The 20,785-nt window shown below is 44.7% G+C and overlaps 5 protein-coding genes across 9 annotated transcripts in view; 2 read left to right on the top strand and 3 right to left on the bottom strand.

Moving 5' to 3' along the window:
- Positions 1-3,354, bottom strand: part of LOC115762479 (transient receptor potential cation channel trpm) — a 60,563-nt gene extending 57,209 nt beyond the window's left edge. For 2 of the 3 annotated variants that reach the window (XM_030704706.1, XM_030704711.1), the window contains exons 1-2: positions 2,710-2,863; positions 906-952 (exon numbers count right to left, since the gene is read on the bottom strand). The gene's annotated coding sequence lies outside the window, so the exon portion shown is untranslated. Of the gene's footprint in view, positions 1-905; positions 953-2,709; positions 2,864-3,166 lie in introns of those variants that run through there. The other variant, XM_030704707.1, reaches the window with a different exon arrangement.
- Positions 3,355-3,863: 509 nt separating this feature from the next.
- On the bottom strand, positions 3,864-4,994 carry LOC115762199 (G patch domain and ankyrin repeat-containing protein 1 homolog). The gene has a single exon (XM_030704323.1). It carries the CDS (start codon positions 4,937-4,939, stop codon positions 3,905-3,907), a length of 1,035 nt encoding a protein of 344 aa, XP_030560183.1. The 5' UTR covers positions 4,940-4,994; the 3' UTR covers positions 3,864-3,904.
- A 197-nt stretch (positions 4,995-5,191) lies between these two features.
- Positions 5,192-10,988, top strand: LOC115762448 (DNA repair protein complementing XP-C cells homolog). Of its 2 annotated transcripts, XM_030704648.1 has the most exons (6): positions 5,192-5,677; positions 5,743-6,551; positions 7,938-9,838; positions 9,894-10,361; positions 10,435-10,603; positions 10,660-10,988. In XM_030704648.1, the coding sequence occupies exons 1-6, from the start codon at positions 5,484-5,486 to the stop codon at positions 10,935-10,937; spliced, it is 3,819 nt and encodes a 1,272-aa protein (XP_030560508.1). In that variant the 5' UTR covers positions 5,192-5,483; the 3' UTR covers positions 10,938-10,988. The 2 variants fall into 2 exon arrangements, with proteins under 2 accessions (XP_030560508.1, XP_030560510.1); XM_030704650.1 differs by lacking the exons at positions 10,435-10,603; positions 10,660-10,988 and having other exon boundaries at positions 9,881-10,036.
- A 48-nt stretch (positions 10,989-11,036) lies between these two features.
- Positions 11,037-15,928, bottom strand: LOC115762449. Its single transcript, XM_030704651.1, has 4 exons — positions 15,907-15,928; positions 15,778-15,850; positions 14,366-15,670; positions 11,037-13,792 (listed from the first exon to the last, which is right to left on the bottom strand). The coding sequence occupies exons 2-4, from the start codon at positions 15,820-15,822 to the stop codon at positions 11,789-11,791; spliced, it is 3,354 nt and encodes a 1,117-aa protein (XP_030560511.1). The 5' UTR covers positions 15,823-15,850; positions 15,907-15,928; the 3' UTR covers positions 11,037-11,788.
- LOC115762450 (ADP-ribosylation factor 6) lies at positions 13,903-18,121 on the top strand. 2 transcript variants are annotated; one of them, XM_030704652.1, is made up of 5 exons: positions 13,903-14,024; positions 16,993-17,106; positions 17,181-17,336; positions 17,410-17,556; positions 17,621-18,121. In XM_030704652.1, the coding sequence occupies exons 2-5, from the start codon at positions 17,025-17,027 to the stop codon at positions 17,761-17,763; spliced, it is 528 nt and encodes a 175-aa protein (XP_030560512.1). In that variant the 5' UTR covers positions 13,903-14,024; positions 16,993-17,024; the 3' UTR covers positions 17,764-18,121. The 2 variants fall into 2 exon arrangements, with proteins under 2 accessions (XP_030560512.1, XP_030560513.1); XM_030704653.1 differs by lacking the exon at positions 13,903-14,024 and adding an exon at positions 16,088-16,304.
- Positions 18,122-20,785: the final 2,664 nt, after the last annotated feature.

The following is a 20,785-nucleotide window of genomic DNA, read 5'->3' as shown; positions in this document are numbered from 1 at the left end:
TTTTGTTTATTTATTTTTTTTTTAATTAGGCGTGCACTCTAATGAAATTGAACTAAATCAAATTGGCCCAATGTATTTGGGATTGAGATGAAAGTATTTTAATTAAAGTTTAGTTAATTTCAGCTCAAAATCAAAAAGAGACTAAGTTTCAACCTGCTTTGCAAAGTTCTCTTTTTCTCTGCAACTATTTTTCAAAAGCAATTTGCAGGATTTTTTTATGCTCGTGTACTTGTTGATTATGTTAATTAATGCGGAAAATCTGATAATGCAGAGATTACGTGTAGTTTTTCAATTAAAGGCACTTTTAATTATATCACTTTTAATAAACTAGTTGATTAGTGCAACAGATAAAATCGAATCTAAACAAATTAAAAATGAGTTTGTTTTAAAGAGAATTTGCCGCGCTGACACGTAAGGTCAGAATTAAGCCAGTTAGCAACTATTTTAGCTGCGCTTTATTAACGTTAATTACGGCTGCTTAACTTTAAGAACTTTATACACCAAAAGCCAAAGCCACAATTTTCCGAGTTTGGGCAAAACAAACTTCAAGTTTAATTTTTGTAAGTTAACCTGGGACAACATTTATTTACCTCCTCATCTCTGTGTGTGTGTGTGTGTGTGTGCGCCTAATTGTATGCTTTAATTTATGTTGAAAGTTTTACAAATTTCTCATTTTATGCGCCGCTGAGCGACGCCGCGTGCAACACTTTCGCGTTATTAGAAAATTCCAGCAGGTGAGAGATTTATGCCACAGCCATTAGGCGCTGCCAATGGCACGCACACTCCTCTATTTATAGGCAGTAGAGAACCCCGACAGAGAGACAGACAGACAGAGAGACAGACAGACAGACAGACAGACAGACAGATAGATAGATAGACAGAGTTAAAGAAATCTTGAGACTCACCTTTAAGAATCGCTGGGCATTTGTTGTGCATGGAACGCCGGAAGAGGCTGAAAAGGCAATTGTTTTTGTTGTTTTTAGCATATGTTTATAGTTGTTGTAATTGTTTTTATGGTTTATTTAAGCGCATTTGCAATTAGGCCTTTTCGATTGCATAAACAAACTAACATGTTTTTACAACATTGAGAAAACCTCACTTCAAATGCGATTTTTCAACGCGTTTATTCATTTATTTTTCATTTATTTTCTTTTGTTTTATTAAAGAATTTCATTTTCATTCAATTAGTATTTATTTAGACTTGTTTTATGGCAGCTTTTATTTTATTTATTTATCTTTCTGAGAGTGGTTTTTTATTTTCGGCATGAAAGAACTTTTTTGAAGAGCAGACAATTTAAAGTCCAAAAGTTGCCATTGACAGTGACCCGGAAGAGAATACTGTCCGGCGTACTGAGTACTGAGCACTTGCAGTATATACACGGAAAGCTCTACTAACAACAAGACATCCAGGAATATTGAAAGGCCATTTGAAAGAGTATACGTGATGTTTATGTGATATTTAGGTATTTCTACGGAAGAGTACAACTTTTTTTTTGAGTGCAATCAAAATGGTCTGCTCAAGGCTGGCTTCACTGTACTTAATAATAAACATGTAGAAGTTTCATTTGCTTTTTCGAACTAGTTTTTTTTGTTTTCTTCTGTATTTGTTTGTTTTAGGATTTTAAAGATTTACGAGATTAGTTGACGTGCTTGCAAGATCTTTGCTCGGTTGTTCCGTGTGTTCTTAACCTTGTATTTATGGCTTTTGCAGAGCTAACGGTTAAACAGGCCATGTGACTGGCAAGCTATTTTTTTTTTTTTTGTTTTTGTTTTGGCTCTAAACAAAACACTCACTAAAATAGTTTATTTACGTTTGTATGTTTTTTGATCATAAAAAGAAAAAAAAAAAACATTTGTTTTTATGTTAGCCAACACTAAAATTTAACCGCAGTGTTAATTTGCCAAAATTAAAGCGTTTTTTTTATTCTAATCACTGCTTGTGGTCATAAATTACAATTTTCCAAATACACAATCAAAATAATTCCGCAATTTAATTATTTAAAAACGGTAAATAATAACAAAAATACATTGCAATGCCCCCGTTGCCCCCGCAACCGTTCCTATTGCCGCACTGCATTGATTTCTAAATAATCAAACCGTTACGTGAGCGAGCAAGAATATCAAATAAAGAGAGCGCGTGGGTGAACGAACAGAACGCCACAGTTCTAGAGTGCGAGAGAATGAGATGGAATTGCAATGACAGATCAAACAAATTGAAAGGCACGCGCAAAGTTCATGGAGCGAAAGAGAGCAAGAGCGCCTGAGGGCAAAATAACAAAAACAATACTGAGATCGCCGCCACACTGACAGATGCTGTTGCTGTCGCTGTCGCTGCCGCTGCCGCTGCGTAGCGGAGCAGGGTGGGCAGCGCGTCGCTGAGATAAAAAGACAAGGTAGCAATTTATAAATGTAAACCAAACAAATACACAAACACAAAATGGGCTGTGCGTGTGTGTAGTTGCTAAAGAAATTATCCATAAACCAAATATATATTGAATATTTTGCAATAACAAGCAACTGTATATATGCATACATATGCATATTATTAGCATATTTCAATTGTTGTCAAGTTCACGCAAATCACATGGCAGCAGCGAGCAGCGACGCCAAAATGCACCAGGAATTGTTTATGCCTCTTTCACTGCGAATCGTGTTAATTATTACGTCGAGTTTTTGCATGCTCTGCATAATAACTGGCATACTGCGTACTTTGGTTAACTTTATATATTTTTGACGCTGCATACACTTCAATTTAACACAAGTTACAAGCACTACACGAGAATTAACACAACGTTGGCAATACGTGTTCAATTGATTTGAAATATAATTTATTTTCTGCGCAACGAGCGCTAATATAAACCGAACACGTTGGGACCGCAAACACAAATAAGCACAACAAATGCGACGCTAATGTTCTGGGCGCCAACGTTTTGTCGTTGCGTGTTCTTCTTTCTCGCTTTTGCGTTGCGTTTGCTTTTGCGCTGCCGAGCGAGCGCACAGCTGTTGATCGAAACTGGGGTAGCAGCCAGTGTTGCCACATCAATTCGGAATGCAACAAAATAAAAAACGTTGCTTTTTGAAATGTACTCAACGAACATTTTTATTGCGTACACTTAATTGACAATTGTCCTGCAGAACGTTTAATAATTCAATGTTTTTAATTTACCTAACACACGCTGTTTGCCGACCTTCGCATAGCACAACTTTATGTGTACGTTTAATTACTGGCACAACTTTTGAACACGCACACGTTGTGATTTACTTTAAAACTAGACCACAGGAGGCAGCAGCAACAACAAAGAGGCACACTTGAGCAACGGAGGCGTCCTGAGCACGTCTGCACACTGTCACAGTCCGAACGCGACTGAGTCCAACAATTCGGTAAACTGCCTTTTATATATGTATGTATACATATACACGCAAGCATAGCCGTCGGTTTCGAAAGGGGCTTAGGAAGCGGGCAGTGCGCAGGCGCAAAGCGGAATCGGTGTCAGCTGAATGCTGCAGGATGAGAGCGCGCCGTGCCGTGCAACAGCTTTCGGTTTCGCAACTCCGGGCTAAACTTCGCAGTGGAAAGCAGTACCTCTCCCCCCACGCCCCCCTCCGCCAGCACGCTGCACGTGGCCCACGCAAATGTAGGTAGCTCGGCACCGCGCAAAAGGTCAGCACAAAGGCACGTGCCGCCATTGTGCCCTGACCTATCCAAGCATAAAAACGTTGCGTCCTGACATTAGACACAATTTAAAGCTAAATATTGTATACAGTGATAACTACTAATGAGCAGCTGCCTTGGCCGGCACAAGAATCCAAGGTCAACGTTTTGAGTTCGAATCCATTAACAACAGAATCATAAGCGAAAAATCTGACATGTAACAATCCAATTCAATCCAATCTTTATTCCGAGTCAACTCAATTCATTGCGCAGTCGGCGCTCCCGTTTCCATTCTCGCACCTTCTCCCGCCGCATGTCGTTGCGAGTGTGTCGCTGTTGCGGCGGCAAGGGATTCCGATTGCGATGCTTGGTGGCATTTGTGTCGAAGGCTCCGAAATGTGTGACACGCGCCGGGGACTGCTCAATGCCCAGGCCGGTGCGCTGTTTGCGCAACACGGTCTTCACCGGATAGAGGCGTCCGCTTTGGCTCGGTCCCAGGCCGTGCTCACGGTCCCAGCCCTGTTTAACCATCAGCTGTAGGCCACGATTTCGTGCCGGGATGTTGAACTTTTGTAATCTGTGGGCGGGCAGCGATTTCATGTTGAACCGATGCACCGTCGAGGTCTGATGGGCGCGCCAACTGGACTCGCTGTAATCCCTTTGGCATACCCCACAATAGAAGGGTGCAGCAGCTGTGTCGCTGGGCCCCTCTTCCAGCTGGGCTGCGGCCGCATTGGAGCTGCTTTCCCGCTGCAGCAGCTGCACAATTCCCGTGTGGCCTTTCTTGCTGGCCAGTCGCAGGGCCGTGTTGCCGCTTTTGTCTGCGACATCCGCATCGGCGCCCAGCTGCAGCAGCCAGGCTACTGCATCTGCCGCGCCCTCGCAGGCAGCCATCATCAGCGCCGTCCAGCCATACGAATCGCAGGCATTTAGCTGCTGCTCCTCGGCAATGCACATCTGGGCCAGCTGCTCCACATTGTTGCTTGTGGCCAGGCGAAAGAATCTGTTTCTGTCATAGGGCAGCGCTTGTGGCTGTTCTTTGGCTTGTCTGGACGTGTCAGTATTTGTGGGTTTGCTGGTGACTTTTGCTGTTGTGGGCGTATCCAGAATTTCCCTGTAGAACTGCTGCACTTCAGCGCCGCTTCCGCCATCGATTGTTTGTTTCGCCACCTTTGCCTTGCCGCGCTCCTGCTCGGCAGCCCCTGCGCGCACAAAGCGTTTCAGTGGCACATGCAATGTTGTCAGAGCTCGCCAATTGGGATGCAGCTCCTGGCCCGAGGAATCCATGCGAACGCATGTAAATAAACAATTTTATAGCAGTGTTGCCAAGTGCTGTGCAGCTAAGTTTGCTATTTTCTTTTGTAACTGTGTGTGAACACACTTTTGTTTACGTTTTGCAAGCGCCTATCGATATAGCAGATATCTATCTATCGATATATCGATATATCAGTATATGTTACATACTCGATAGCACGCACCTGAATAAATAATCGACGACCTCCACTTATCAAACGCCTATCGCTATTTCTCAGCCTAACGCCAGCCAAGCGCGGAAATGTCAATTTCGCAAATTCGTTTAAATAGCCAACAATAAAACGGGCTGCATATTTGCATGAAATCCAATCAAACGGACAATTAAATGTTACGAATGGCAATTAATTAAGCACTGTTGTGTCAGCAGCAAGGAAGAGAAGAGCATTCGAAAAGTGCGCAGTAAAAATCAATAACTGTAAGTGGCACAGAGAACACGCACACACATGTAAAACGCGCAGCCTGTGAGCAACAAGCACCCCCACACACACGCACACACACACACACACAGGCACACACAATGTCCGACGAAGAAGAAGAATCCTTGTCCGAGGGCTTTTCCGCCAGCGAGGAGGATGAATGGAAACCGGGCAAAGATGCACGCGGCGGCGAATCCTCCGATGACGATGACAGCGAATTTGAGGAGACACTCGGCGGTGCGGCAGCTGCAGCCAGCGCCAGTGGCCGCTCCTCGGCGTGCGCAGCCAAAAAGAGGCAAGCAATCAATCACTTTTAACTCAAAATGAAACAAAACAAGTAATCTATCATCCATATCATAGGGAACAAAAGCCGCCCAGCGGCATTAAGGGCGCCTCTGTGAAGAAACGCAAGCCGAGCGGCCAATCGCTGCGCTCCAAGCTCTACAACAAATATCGTCCGCCGCCCAAAACATTTCCCACATCGCCCACACAGAACTCGCCGACGGCATCGGGTTCTGCCAGCCGCTTGACGGCCTCAAAAAACGCCAAAACGCCCAATGAAAGCAACCAAGCTGACTCCAGCAGCGAATCCAGTGTCGAGGATTATCTGGTCAATCCCGCTGATATTGATCTGCGCTCCAGTTTCTTTACGGCCAGTAAAGAAAAATCGCCAGCGCCGCAATTCGATTGCAATGCGGGCATCACAAATCTATCCGATTCTGGCTCCGGCTCCGAGGATAACAACGACAGCAGCTTTGAGGATAATAATGCCGGCAAAGCCTTCGATTTTCGTGACCTGCTCGAGAATGCCAATAGCCTGGAGCGCACCCGGGCCGCGCTGCTCACCAAGCGCAATGCCACGGCCACGCCCCCACCGCTACCAGGCAGCCAGGGCAACGCTGCAGCCATGGATGTCAACGCACTGCTTGCATTGGGCGAGAACCAAAACTACGCTAACGAGCCGGACAAACAACGCGAACGTCGACGTTCCTTAGCTGGGGCAGCTGCTGGCGGCGCCGGAGGAGCACAGCCGCCGCCATTGGATGCACCGTCGCGTCTCAGCAAAACCAAGTCGACGCGCATTAAGCGGCACACGAAAACGCGTCCTGCGTCCACTGTGCTAGCTGCTGGCGGCGACTCCGATGACTCTGACTTTGAGGAAGTTGCAGGTAGGAAACGCAAGTAGAAAAAACCAAAACAAGAATATAATGTTGATTGTAGTTGTTGATAAAGCGGTAGCAGGGCTTAATATCAAAAGTTGGTTGTGGTGTCTTGTTTGTTGATCTTAGCTAGCAAAAATTCCAGAGAAACTCGTATCTGATAACAAAATAAAAGATAAAAGCTTCCATAATGGCTCCGTATGAGACTGCGTAGTTATTTGTTTAACGAAAATATATACATACATAGCAGAAGCAGAGCTACAATTATATTACAACTGCTCTCTAGAACTAAACTAACACCCAACTGTATATTACTGTTGAGCCCAGTTCAAATAGTCTGCATGCAAAAATAGATGAATTTCAAAAAGATTATTCCATAGAAACTCTTAACAATTTATATAATACTTGTGCAAACTATTTGAAACTGGGACTTGTAGTCTCTTAGACTGAAATAATATACAGAGCATAGAAACCACATTAGAAAGCTTTATTTAACACGGCTTAAGCTATACTTTCCAACACTGCAACTGCAAATAACTATATTTACACGACAAGCTAACTACCCAACACTGGTAAAATTGCTCAGTTTCTCAGTTAAAAAACAAAAACAACAACATACTTCTCAATGTCTTTTGCAAATAGCACTAAATAAATAAAAAAAAAAAAAGAAGAAACCTAACACAAAATAGCTGTTTGAGTGTTGTTAAATGTTAAAAACTTTTCAAGAAATCTGCGTGTGTGTTGAAATGTTTGCACATTTTAAAGAACTTAAACCAAACTAAGTATATACACAAATCTTATTTGCAAAGCACATGAAATCGAAGTTTTATAAAACGTTTGAAACCGAAGCAAAATAGTTTCGAATATTTATACGGGCTGCATTTTATTTTCATTGTGTTTCATTTGCCAAAGAACAAGACTTAAGAAATTGAACATAAATGTTAAACACACTTTATACACTTACTTTATGGAAATTTTCAAGTGTTTCAAAATGCAAAGAAAAACGAACAATGAAAAACTAATATTAATAAAATTAAAAAAAAAAACTAGCTAACAAATTAGAACTGATGTTAAACGAATTTACTTTAGCAAAATTGTATTCATTTCACAAAATACAAGCGAAATATTTAGTATGTATAGTAAATAAATAATGCAAAGAAAATGCATAATTTAGCGCAATTTAGTGAATGTTAACTGTATTTAATTCAATAATTGAAAATTTAAAATGCACATCAAATGAAATAAATAAATGCAAAGCGTTTCAAAATGAAATAAAACTTTAAATCGATACAAAACCGACAATTTGTAGCTGCTTTTATTGCCCGTAGACATACTTAAGCAACAGACTGTAACTGAAGAAGCCCCCAACCTGACCGAACCACTTCCCTTTTGCAGACGCTCAGCTGAGCAGCGACGACCAGGAGAAGGATGCCGCCGCCACGCCCAATGTCTCTGGTGATCTGGAGATTCATGTGGGCCTGCCAACGCGCACTCTGACCAAGGAGCAGAAAACCCAGCATGAACTGGAGCTGGCGCTGAAGCGTCGCATGAATCGCGACATCAAGGACCGCCAGCTGTTGATGCACAAGGTCAGCCTGTTGTGCCTCATAGCGCGCAGCCTAAAGTACAATCGCCTGCTCGCGGATACCAGCCTGATGCAGGCCGCACTGAAGCTGCTGCCCAGCCGGAATGCCTATCCCACGGAAAAGGGCGTTGAGCTCAAGTATCTGCAATCCTTTGTCACCTGGTTCAAAACGGCCATCAAGCTGCTGAGTCAGGATCTGTATGCCGCCAAGGCAACGGCTGGCTCAAAGCGCGCCATTATCGAGGAGCTGCTGGCGCAGATTAAGCGCAAGGAGGCGCGCTGCAAACAGGACATGATCTTCATATTCATTATACTGGCGCGCGGCATGGGCATGAATTGTCGCTTGATTGTCAATCTACAGCCCATGGCGCTGCGGCCGCAGGCAAGCGATCTGATACCCATTAAACTGAAGCAGGAGGAGAAGAACAAAAGTGGAACTATTAAAAGCGAAGCTGACGAGGATGAGGAGGAACAATCGGACAGCAAAAGCAGCAAGACAAAGGCTCACAAAAGCAGCTCAAAGGCGGCCAGAACAACCGTCAAAGATTCCAGCAGCAAGAGCAGCCCTGCAGCCGCATTCGCAGCTAAAGCGGAATCGAAGCCCAGCTCCAGTGTCCCAGCAAAAGCAGCCAAAAAGCTAACTGAAGAGCACAAAAAAGACCCCAGCACCCAATCGACGACCAAGTCCAGCGCTAAGTCCAATTCCAAAACAGTTTCTACAACCAAAGCAGAAGCGAAGTCCAGTTCCAAGGAACTAAGTGAACGGCCCAAGTCCAGCGCCCACAGCAAAGCCAAAGCCAAAGCCGTCGAGAGCAGCTCGAAGCCGGAGGTTGAGGTCAAGCCAAGCGGCTCACAAGGCAGGGGGGATAGCAACCCGGCCAAGGACAAGCCGCAGATTGGGCGACTCAAACGCGCGCCCCAGTTGCCCGTTGCAGAAGCAACCAAGAAACCGAGGCTGGAGCAGCTGAAGCCTGAATTTACGCCCGTGGCGCGACGCACACGCAAAGCATCTGCAGATACGGAAAAGGCGGCATGCGAGGAAGTCTCGTATCCGGCAGCCAAGATAGGCTCACCTGTCGTACCTAAGCTGGTGTTGCCAAAAAATGCCATGCATAGCGATGCAGAGAACGCCAATCCTGGCCGGAATCAGCAGCGTGTCACACGCTCACGCAGCAAGTCGCCCAAGGTGCACATCTCGCCGGTGTTCCTAAAGGGCGACCAGAATGCGCCTGTGGCAGCCACAACGAAAAGTGCAGCGCCGCGTCGCAGTCAGGATGCAAAGGCCAAAATATCGCCCACGTTTTTGACCAAAGCAGAAGAACCGAAACGGGAGCTGCGAACGCGCCAGCAAAAGGCCAAAGCGCTGGCCATACCCCAGCTTGATGGCGGCGACGATAGCTTGCCCTTGCCCAAGAAGCGACCCAAGCTGGAGAAGTTGCAGAAATCGCAGAGCCAGGGCAGCGAATCCGCTTCCACTTCCGCGTCCGACTCCACGCCCAACAGGGCCATAAAGAAGGCGCCTGTGCTGCCCAAGGCAGTGCAGCAGCTGCGCAAGGATCGTCGCGTGCTCTCCACCGATGATGAAGGCGTCAAGGAGAAACGCAAAACAACTGCCTCCGATATGTGGGTGGAGGTATGGTCCGAGGTGGAGGAGCAGTGGATATGCATAGATCTGTTTAAGGGCAAGATTCACGATGTGGATTCAATCCGGGTAAGTAAACGCCTGGTTTGAGCGGTTCCCAATCCTAAACAGCTTGCGCTTGCAGAGAAATGCCTCCTCCAATCTGGCCTATGTTTTCGCATTCCAAGACGATCTCAGTCTTAAGGATGTGACGGCCCGATACTGTCCCAGCTGGACGACCACGGTGCGGAAGTCGCGCGTGGAGAAGGCTTGGTTGGATGAGACACTGGCGCCCTATTTGGGCAGGCGGACCAAGCGCGACATACGCGAGGATGAGCAGCTGCGTCGCATACACTCTGACAAGCCGCTGCCGAAGTCCATATCCGAGTTCAAGGATCATCCGCTGTACGTGCTGGAGCGTCATCTGCTCAAATTCCAGGGCATCTATCCGGCAGATGCGCCCACACTGGGTTTTATACGTGGCGAGCCTGTCTACTCGCGCGACTGCGTCCATCTGATGCACTCCCGCGATATTTGGCTAAAAAGCGCGCGTGTCGTGAAGCTGGGCGAGCAGCCCTACAAGATTGTCAAGGCGCGGCCCAAGTGGGATAAGGTAAGCAAATCTTTACGCAAGTGAAACTATTCCGACTGAAAAATACGTGTATTACATGTATTACTTCTTACAGCTCACGCGCACTGTCATCAAGGATCAGCCGCTGGAGATCTTTGGCTATTGGCAAACGCAGGAGTACGAGCCGCCCACCGCCGAGAACGGGCTGGTGCCGCGCAACGCGTACGGCAATGTGGAGCTCTTCAAGGCCTGCATGCTGCCCAAGAAAACAGTCCATCTCAGACGTAAGTGTGCCACTCACAGCCCAAGTCATATATCATCTAACGCCTCGTCCCAACAGTGCCAGGCCTGATGCGCGTCTGCAAAAAGCTGAACATCGATTGCGCCAATGCTGTGATTGGTTTCGATTTCCATCAGGGCGCCTGTCATCCCATGTACGATGGCTTTGTCGTTTGTGAGGAGTTTGGCGAGCTGGTCACCGCCGCCTGGGAGGAGGATCAGCAGGAGCAGGCGCGCAAGGAGCAGGAGAAATACGAAGCGCGCGTCTACGGCAACTGGAAAAAGCTCATCAAGGGCCTGCTCATACGCGAGCGTCTCAAGCGAAAATATAATTTCTAAATTGAATTCATTTTCAAATTTGTTTTTTTGTTTTTTTGCTCTGTTTAACGTTCAAATTGAATTGCGTTTTATAAATATTTTTGTACGAATTAATTGCCTCAATGTTTCAATAAATTTTCACAATTTGTAATATCCTAAGATATACACGAAGGGAATATGTCTATGTCTTCGGCTTTCAATTATCTGCAAACTTTTGGAAAAGGTATATCATATAGCACATATGAAAAACATTTTCTTAGATCGAATATGAACCTTATAGAGGAATACACAAGAACAACTTTATAAGGCTTAGATCGTGCCTGAAATAGGTTTCTCTTGGTTGTGGAATGCATTTATTTAGCGATTTTTAAAAGTTTCATTTCTCGTTAACTTTACAAAGGACATTAGGAGGGAGTCTAACCGAAAAAAAACAAACAAACAAATGAACGGGACTTTCAAAAGTTTTGCTTAGTCACAAGTATTAAGTACGTAGTTTAGTTTAAAATTGTAAGCGCATATAGTTTAAGTGTGGAATGTAACTTAAGAAAATGTAATCAACAAATTAAAAAACAAACTTTTTGGCCTGTTCGATTTGGCAGCTAATAAATAAATAAACTAAAGGGAAAACTTTGGTTTCTGACGAAATGTCAATTCTTGGTGCGCATTTTGAGCAACTTTCTCAATGAAAATCTCAGCTATAACTATATTTAAACAGTTAGACGCTTAACAAGATTGATTCTTAGGCTTTCTTAGGCTATAAATATATATCTTTATATATATATTTGGGGCTGACCAATCCCAAAGGAAATCTCAGTCGTTATATGTCCAACAATCTCAAGCTGTGTCCCCGCTCAGTTCTCATTCCGTCCGAATTAGTCTAAATTTGTGGTTTCTGTGCTTTTCTGTGTTTCTGCCTTTGCTCCGGGGACCAAAGCTGCTGGCTGCTTGCGCTGCGCCTGCAGATACTCGAAGTACATGCGCCTGGCCTGATTCAGCACCCGGGTAACATCATGCTTGCGCACCATCTTGTCAAAGTGCATGGCGATCTCGTTGTAGTCCATGGCCGACTTGATGATTGTGTTGCGATGCTGCAGCAACAGGGTCAGGCATAGAAACATAAGGAACGCATTGCCACCCCCAAATTCAGCTGGCGGCGGCAGTGCAGCAGCTGTGCTATTGATCCCGTTTATCGGACTGGAACTGGTGCGGTGTGGCGAGCGTGTGTAGGCGCTCTCATCATCCGCATTCGTTGCAATCTCCACAAGCGTCGGCGCCTCCACGCGATTCGGTTCCGTTGAAATTGGCATGATCACCTCCGGCAGGCTGCTGCTGTTGCGCATGGCACCACCAACTCCACCTCCACCGTCCAGCAACTGGCTCTCATCTATAAAGGGATTCAGCGTGTGCGTCTCCGTCGGCTGAACGCTGTTGCTCTTGGCGGCCGCCAGACGTTGCCGTCGACGCATATGCAGTTCGCTGACATCGGGACAGGTGATGATCTCATTCTCCTTCAGATCCTCCACCAGGTCCAGCGTATCCTTGTCCAGTTTTTCGTATTCAATGTCAGCGGGTATTTGCTTTTCCGTAAATGGCAGCCCAAATACCTGACGATCCAGATTCTCCGCCTCTAGGCGTAGCTCGCGCGTGATGGCGTTTGTCATGGGATAGTACTCCTGATCGGGATCCTGATCGGGCGTTGTCTCCTCGGGCTGCTGCTGATGCTGCTGCGGCTGCGACTGCACCGGCGACACTGCATTGAGATCCATTTGCAGACTATAGCTGCTCAGTTCCTGCGCCTGCTGTATGGCTGTGGCCGCTGTCGAGGCACTCCAGCTAGTCTCTGGTATGGACGAGGAGTCGGACTCATCCAGCGAGCTGCCCAGCGGTCCGCCCTTGGTCAGCTGCACCACCGGCTTGCTGACTTGTGGCGGCGTCTGCTGTTGCTGTTCCTTTTGCGGCTTCTCGCTGATCTGCAGCTGATTGGCCAGGCGATCCGAGATGCGATTCTTGTTGATGGCTGCAAAGTTGAGAAATTCATTAAAGTTCTTGACCAGCTTGGGCGGCGTCTTGTGCTCGGCATCGTCGCCGCCATCGAACGAGATGCTGGCCATGCGACTGCTGGCCGCAATTTTCTCCTTGAGATCCTTGAAATGACCGCCGCTGCTGCTGCTGACGCGTTTGACGCTCTCGCTGACCGAGCTGGCATTGGAGGCCAATTGCTTGGCAATGCTATTGCTTACATTGAGAATGTTCTTCGCCGGCAGCTTGGCCAGGCCCTGCAGCTGCTCCCGCTCCTTCTCCTCGCCCAGATTGGAAGACGATGTTGAAGACAGAAATACCCTGGCGGGCGTGGCGACATTATTATTATTGTTGTTGTTGCTTGGCTGCTGTTGTGCATCCTCCTTGAACGGATTCGTTTCATGGAATTGTGGCGGCGAGGCTGATATCTGTTCCTTCCGATCGAAGACATCGTCATCGGTATCCTCGCTGGCGGACAGCTCCAGCACCGATTTGGCATTATGCTCCGCAATGCCGCCCTCAATGAGCGCCAACATCTTGGACTCGTCCAGACTTTGGTGCGCCTTGGCCGACGCCCTGCGCTGACGACGCGCCGCATGACGCGATATATTTTCGTCCAGACTCTGATTCAAACGCTTCGAGTTATCCAGCGCATGATTGCTGGCGGCGCCCAGCGACGAGCTCAGCGAGCTAAGCGACGCCGAGGAGCTCTGTCTGCGCAGCGCGCACACCTTGGTGTAGGGATTCTCGCGCGGCTTGGTCAGCAGATAGGAAGGACTCGTCGGCGTGGCGCTGTACGATGTGGAAAATGTGCTGGCACTGTTCGGCGCCGATGCCTCCGTTATGGGCACAAATTCCTGATATTAGAGAAGATTTCTGATTACAATTGCCAGAAGAATGGATCGATCCTATTGACAAACAGAGCTAGCTGGTCATGACATATCTTTCACAAAATAAATATTAAGAAATTTTCAACACCTACAACAAATTTAAATTTTAAATATTTTCGATTTTAAAAATAGTCCGCTGCGCGTTTTATCCTCAGCACAAAAGTTCATTGAGAGGATGCGAATTGCAACTTTTTGTCAGGTATGTGTAGAAATTACCCGGCCTTGTCCGTGAACATATTTATACACTTCTATGCTTTGCATGTTATTCACATTTAAGCAGGAAAATCTAGTTTCTAGCCTTGAAAAAGTTCGTGAATATTATGTTTAAATATAAAACCACAAAAAAAAAAACAACTAAAAAATATATAAATACATGCTTTACAAAGCTAATTGTGGTCCGATTCCTAAGAAATATAACTAATAAGCAGAAATTACGCGGCTTTGCCCGTGAACATATAATTCTCTAAGCCCCATCTCATTTTACAGTTTAAGTAAATATCTACCTTTCGAACTCTAATTAGCTGGAGTGTAAAAACGCACCTTTTCGTAGAGAGACAGCTCCTTGGAGCTATTATTGTCATAGCACAGTGAACTCCACTGAACCTCCAGCATGCGCAGCGCATCCTCAAAGGGAAATTCGCGTTTCAGCTCGAGCAGCAGCCAGCGATAGCAGAAGAGCAGATCGTCCGCCTGCTGCGACTTGAGATATTCCCAAAATTCGGGATCATAGAAGCTCAGAGCCTCCGTGAGATGGGCGAATTTCTGAGTCATGGCAATGCCGTCGAGCATGAAATTGCCGCGCACACGTGCCATAATCGCACAGAAGCATATGTAGGCCTGCGCCTCGTCGTTCATGGTGACGAGCAGCGGTGAGGCAATGTCGGACATGCCCTGGCAATAGCTGACCACCGGGTGATTCAGAGCGTATGTGGTCAGTATGTTGAAGAGCGAGGCAATGTTCTGGTTGTCATCGCTGCCCGCATAAAACGGATGCAGTCGATCCGTGCGCAGCACATCCTTTTTCACCATGCTGGTGACATAGGCCAGCTCGCCGGCAGCACAGCCGCGCTGCACAGCCGCCTTCCAGGTGTCGCGCAGCTTATAGTATTGCTCGGATTTGCGGCGCATAAACTCCATGCGCTGATGCCCATCCAGGGCCAGGCCATGCAGTCCGCTGGGATACACATTCAGCAGATGCTTCCAGACGACGCGACGTAAACTGGGCTCAATGCCGCCCAGAAAGATCACCTTGCGCAGCTCATCGCGGCGCTGGATTTGCCCCAACGCATCCAGGAACAGACGAAATTCGCCATCGCACATTGGCGGACGCGGCGGCAGATTGGCCATGTGCTCGTCCGACAAATTGAAGGCCTTCTGCACAATGGAGAACGTTTTCTCCATTTGATTCATGATCAGACCCGGCAATTTCGTCTGCATGTGCTGCACATATTTCTGGGAGACGCCCAGCGACTGCAGCGGCGATACACTGGCCGAAAATGTGGCCGTGCTGCTGATGCTTCCCGATCTGCTGGTGGCTGTGGAATCCGTTTCGCATTCACGCACCAAAGTGAAGGGTTTGACGTCGATCTGTAGCATTAGGCACGGCTCCGAGGCGGTCTGTATGGATATATTGTGTATGCGTAGGAATGCAGCGTCCAGATCCCAGTCGGAGAGCACGGCCAAATAGATTTCATTGCCAGCTGGATCGAAGGCTTTGTATTTGATTGAAAAATCGGATTTGATGTCAAAAGCCTTGGCTAGCAGCGAGTAGAGCACCTCCATTGTGGTTATTTGCGGATCCACAGAGAATTTGCGCCATTCTGGCGGTCGGGCTGCCTCGCATTTCTATGCGAGTGTGCGTGTGCGTGTGAGCGGGGGGAAGAGAAAGTGCAGAGGGGGGGAGGGCTGGGTGAAAATTGTTGTGTTTGCTTGTGTCTGGTCCAAAAACATACCTTGACCTTAACGCGCACCGCCTCTCTGGGATATATGCCAGCCATGATGTTTTATTGTGTGTGCACTTTGTGACTAACTTAATTCCATTATTTGTTTGCGTGTTTGTTATTATTAATTAAAATGATTACCATTTGAGCAAGCGACAAATGCTCTTTGTTGTTACGCCATCTATGGGCAGCAGTGCTGCTAAGCAACATTTGCCAACACTAAATACTGTGTTGCCACACCGATAAGTGCCAGTGTGTACACACCAAGAGTGATGTCTCTGTGTGTGTGGCTGTGGCAACACTGTAAAAACAAGAAAAACATTCAGCGCATACAAATATGAGAAGATTAGTGCAAAATTTGTTGTTGTTATAGTTTATTAACATTTAGTAGTTTTTTGTTTTTTAAGCAAATGCATTGTATGCACAATTCGAACGCGACGTGTTAACGCTTAATGGTGTAAAGCCCAGCCAAGGCGCGCGTCGAACGTAGAGCAGCGTAATCTTCACCAACACTTGGTTCTCGTCGTCTAGAATTTTGGGTGTGTATGCGTGTCTGTGTGTGTCAGTGTGTGTGTGTGTGCGAGACTCGGGCGTGTATGTGACGTGTTCGGCGAGCAAATACACGCTCAGCCCCAGCCAAGGCACAAGGCAACAGCGTTTTGGACTGCCCAGGATCATCAGGAGCACGGGTCGTGCCAGGCCGGCTATGCAGCTGGCTTTGCATGGCCAGCGTACTGTGCTCAATTGGCTGGCCCATTCAGATAATTTTTGTTTAATTTATGATCATTCGTTTATGTGTGCGCTGTATGCGTATGCCCAATTGTACTTGAGTTGTTTGTACAAGTATGCATGTGTGTGTGTGTGTGTGGCAGCGATAAATTCTCTCTGAACTTAACATTGTTGTAGTCGCTTTTATTATTGTTGTTGTTGTTGTTGTGCACACACCACAATGTAAGTTGAATTATTATGCAAAATAATGCTCTTAACTTCCGTTGACGCATTATGCTGTATGTGTGTGTATGCTGTACGTGTGTATGCATGTGTGTGTGTGTGTGTGCGCGCCTTGTAGCGGCATGCTTATATCACACACAACACAAAATTGATACGATAACTTGCCCTGGGTCTGTGGCAGCTATAGCTATATAGCAACTTCTGTAAAGCTCAATATATATCTAGATGGATGCATATATATACACATATAGTAATATGAATTTTGTTTGGTTTCAGTTTGGCCAGCGTTTAATGGATGACACATCATCATGGGAAAGCTATTATCAAAAATTTTCGGCAACAAAGAAATGCGAATTCTTATGCTCGGCTTGGACGCTGCTGGCAAAACAAGTGAGTGCGCAATGCTAATCTAAATCAATTGTTATTAATATTGAATTTTTATATATTCTGAAACGTTTGCGCAGCGATCCTCTATAAACTGAAACTGGGTCAATCGGTTACAACGATACCCACGGTGGGTTTTAATGTGGAAACTGTGACGTACAAGAATGTCAAGTTCAATGTCTGGGATGTTGGCGGGCAGGACAAAATTCGACCGCTTTGGCGGCATTACTATACAGGCAAGCATTCAACGGGATTCCGCAAAACATTCATATTAACTTGTATCCTCCCTTAAAATTTGACTCGGAACAGGCACACAGGGTCTGATATTCGTTGTGGACTGTGCTGATCGAGATAGAATAGATGAGGCGCGCACTGAACTGCATAGGATAATTAATGATAGAGAGATGCGGGACGCCATTATACTGATATTTGCTAATAAACAGGATCTAGCTGATGGTAATTAAACTTACTTAACAAATTCAAATGAATTATTAACGATAGTTGTTAAATCTTGTTGCAGCAATGAAACCGCATGAAATCCAGGAAAAACTAGGTTTAACTAGAATAAGAGATCGCAATTGGTATGTCCAGCCATCATGTGCCACAAGCGGCGATGGCCTCTACGAGGGCCTAACGTGGTTAACGTCTAATCATAAATTATGAGAATCATAATAATCAGAATCAAACGTATTTCAATGTATGGCATGTATTATTCGAAGCGAAACAAAATTATTATATTTTTTATTTATACAAAAACAAAACAAGAGAAAACAGCAAGACGCATAGTGAAAAGCACCCGACAAAATCGAACAGAACAGAAATTAACTAAATTTGAAAACCACAAAATATATATATATAGAGAAAAGTCGATATATATATAATGATGATGATATATATATATATATATATAGACACACACATGCATGTATACAAAACTAATCAATCAATATTCTCACTAGTAAAAATAAAAACATAAAATAAAACAATGCAAAATGAGCATAATAAATAAATTAATTAAACTAAAGCACAGTCAAGAAAGAAATTAAACAACAAAATAATACAAAATCAGTATAAAAAAAAAAAACTGCAAAAAAAAATAGTTTTAAGTAAGTTTTTCTTGTAAATTATAATGATGAGCCACGTAAGCAATTAAGTTGAATGCTTGTTTATTGCAACTGTTATTTGACTTGAAAACGAGAAAGTCGTAAATAAATTTAAACTGTAAATAAAATATATTCAAATTAAAGCGCGCATATACAGCAAACGATAATTAAAACAAAACAATATGAAATTCCACTCCAAAACCAATTGCTATACACATAAAACATAGTCTTCAACAAAATATAAGTTATAGTAACTGTGCCTTCCTGAATTCTGTCTCAACTTTCAGAGTTTTTCCTTGACTTTTACTTGCAGCGGTTGCGGGAACTAACTACAATTTGAACGAAACAATTATCTCTATAAAATTGATACGTGTTCGGTTTGGTTTTCGTACTCATCTGTTTGCCGTTAGGATTATCCGCCGTGTTCTGTGCATTTTCCACCCCGCCAACTGAGCTGTCAATCAGATTGCAAACAGCTTGACTTCAGTGCGAGTGCTCGGACTTTATTCAATTGTTTATGTATGTAAATATGCCAAATCCATAGCCACAGTTTCTTATAAAACATAAACAATGGGAACTGTGGGGGGGGGGGGGGGGGGGGGGGGATAACTAAGCAGCGAATATTAATTGCTAAACGAGGCGTTTTCAATTGTTCTTTCGTTTCGATAAACTGGTTTTTGTGCTTCGCTTGAGGTAGATACATGAATTTACCTGAGAACGGGCACGTGTCATTGACTTCAATTTGTATTTGTTTACAAATTAAAGATACGCTGTTTTTGGCATCCAATAACTCATGCATACAATCTGCAGATACACCTTTGCACCTTGTATACCCCAACAGCGGATGCTCTAGAGAAAATCTTTCTCGTTTGTTTATTGTTTAGAACTATTGGAATACACAAGTTTTTACATTTATACAGTCGAACTAGACTGGTGAATTTGTAATTTATAATAAATCTATTTGCATTTTGGATTATGTTTCATAAAACTTTGAAAGAGAGAGAACATATTCAAATCAAGCTTGAGAAGTGGGAAATATAGGATTAATAGACACCTATCAAACCTTTAGAACTACACGGCATCTTAAAATAGAGATACAATAGGAAACTATTTTTTTAAGAACTTTTCGCAGAACTTTTCTCAGAAATCTGATCAAATCATGAAGAACACAAGTCTACAGAGTCTTCTTCTTATTTCTGAGTCTGAAATACAACTAATATTACGATAAATATCTGCAACAAAACCTAGGAAAGTTGAAGAGACAAACATCTTGTTAAGAATTTTCTTAAGCTATTGAAAAGCCACGAAAACGGATCAAAACAAACAAGAAACTTAAGTTTGGTTTTATTATCATTTCTATAAAAACTTGAGAAATATTTAGTTTAGACTTAAAAACCTTTTAGAGTACCAAAAAATGTGAAGTTTCTTGCAAAAGAGAAGCTTGTTTGTTTCCAGGTTTTGATGATATCTGAATAAATAAACAGTATGGTAGAAATATGCCGATGAAATTTACCTGGTTTTTTTTTTCATTTCCAGTTTAACAGAGTAAATAAATCTATAAAACTATGCCCAATAATAAAACCCAACCTTACTTCAGAAATGAAAGCTCGTTTGGCGAATTTTGATTGATTAAATAAAGTGCACTGCACTTGATAATAGAATGGAGGAAAACCCAAATAGGAAAATAACACACAGCTCTTATTCACACGCATAGAAAGTGCTTGTGTGTATCCGTGTATCCGGGCGGAGAAGAGATGTCGCACGTTCAAATGTCAAGAACCAACCCCTCTCGACAATGTTTGTCTCGCTCGCACTGCAGAGCATATCTTGCTATCTTGCTATCTCGCTCTTTGGCTAGCCTGTTGTTGTTGCTGCTGGCGGGCATTTTTGATGCACGGATATTACAGGATACCGAGCTCTCGCTCGCTCCTCCTACAGCAGCATGGGCGTGGCCAGCGCAGAGCAAAGCGCTTTGACTTTTGCGTTCGTTTCACTTTTGTCCTGGGCACAAACTTCACCTCCCACGCCCAAGAGAGAGCGAGAGAGAGTGAGAGAGAGAGAGAGAGCGCGCGCACAGCTGAGTGCTCGGGTGGGCCTGGGCTGAGGGTGTAGGAGCTGGGTAGGTGACTGTTGTGTTCCGACATCTCATTTGTTACAAAGTTAATGTTGGCGTATTAAGCGCAGCAAAAGCCTCAACAACAAAGGCGCCAAGGCTGGCAGCAAAAAAAATGAAAAAAATAAAGAGAAGGACACGCTAAGAGGATGTGGCCGGATGAACTTTTATCGATTATTGGATTTGCCAGCGTCTGTCTCTAAAGCATCAGCCAGCTTCTGAGCATTGAATACACACGCTGTTGCTTTGCCCATTCAAAGTAGAGTCAACGAGCCAGAAATAATGATGTCAAGCAATTAGGAAAATGAAATAGGCAAACCAAACACAGATGTGTATTTTTGTAATTCTAATATAAAAGGTATAGAATATGCATGCAAACTGTCAACAGCACTCGCAGCTAACGCAACATCCATATGCTAGCGTAGGATTCAAACCAGGATCCACCGTTAATACAGTTTATCTAGCGAGC

This window comes from Drosophila novamexicana, unplaced genomic scaffold (assembly GCF_003285875.2).
Source record: "Drosophila novamexicana strain 15010-1031.04,08,12 unplaced genomic scaffold, DnovRS2.1 tig00000564-arrow-pilon, whole genome shotgun sequence".
Taxonomy (NCBI): domain Eukaryota; kingdom Metazoa; phylum Arthropoda; class Insecta; order Diptera; family Drosophilidae; genus Drosophila; species Drosophila novamexicana.
This window is presented reverse-complemented; position numbering and strand designations above follow the sequence as displayed.

Bases quoted from the DNA above. Each gene is read 5' to 3' on its own strand.
- LOC115762448 (XM_030704648.1), top strand. From the start codon at position 5,484: ATGTCCGACGAAGAAGAAGAATCCTTGTCCGAGGGCTTTTCCGCCAGC. The intron at 10,362-10,434 runs GTAAGCAAATCT...TACTTCTTACAG, and splicing joins CGCGGCCCAAGTGGGATAAG to CTCACGCGCACTGTCATCAA. The intron at 10,604-10,659 runs GTAAGTGTGCCA...TCGTCCCAACAG, and splicing joins GAAAACAGTCCATCTCAGAC to TGCCAGGCCTGATGCGCGTC.
- LOC115762199 (XM_030704323.1), bottom strand. From the start codon at position 4,939: ATGGATTCCTCGGGCCAGGAGCTGCATCCCAATTGGCGAGCTCTGACA.
- LOC115762449 (XM_030704651.1), bottom strand. From the start codon at position 15,822: ATGGCTGGCATATATCCCAGAGAGGCGGTGCGCGTTAAGGTCAAG. The intron at 15,671-15,777 runs GTATGTTTTTGG...ACACTCGCATAG, and splicing joins CGGTGCGCGTTAAGGTCAAG to AAATGCGAGGCAGCCCGACC. The intron at 13,793-14,365 runs GTGCGTTTTTAC...CTCTAATATCAG, and splicing joins AGCTGTCTCTCTACGAAAAG to GAATTTGTGCCCATAACGGA.
- LOC115762450 (XM_030704652.1), top strand. From the start codon at position 17,025: ATGGGAAAGCTATTATCAAAAATTTTCGGCAACAAAGAAATGCGAATT. The intron at 17,107-17,180 runs GTGAGTGCGCAA...ACGTTTGCGCAG, and splicing joins GGACGCTGCTGGCAAAACAA to CGATCCTCTATAAACTGAAA. The intron at 17,557-17,620 runs GTAATTAAACTT...ATCTTGTTGCAG, and splicing joins TAAACAGGATCTAGCTGATG to CAATGAAACCGCATGAAATC.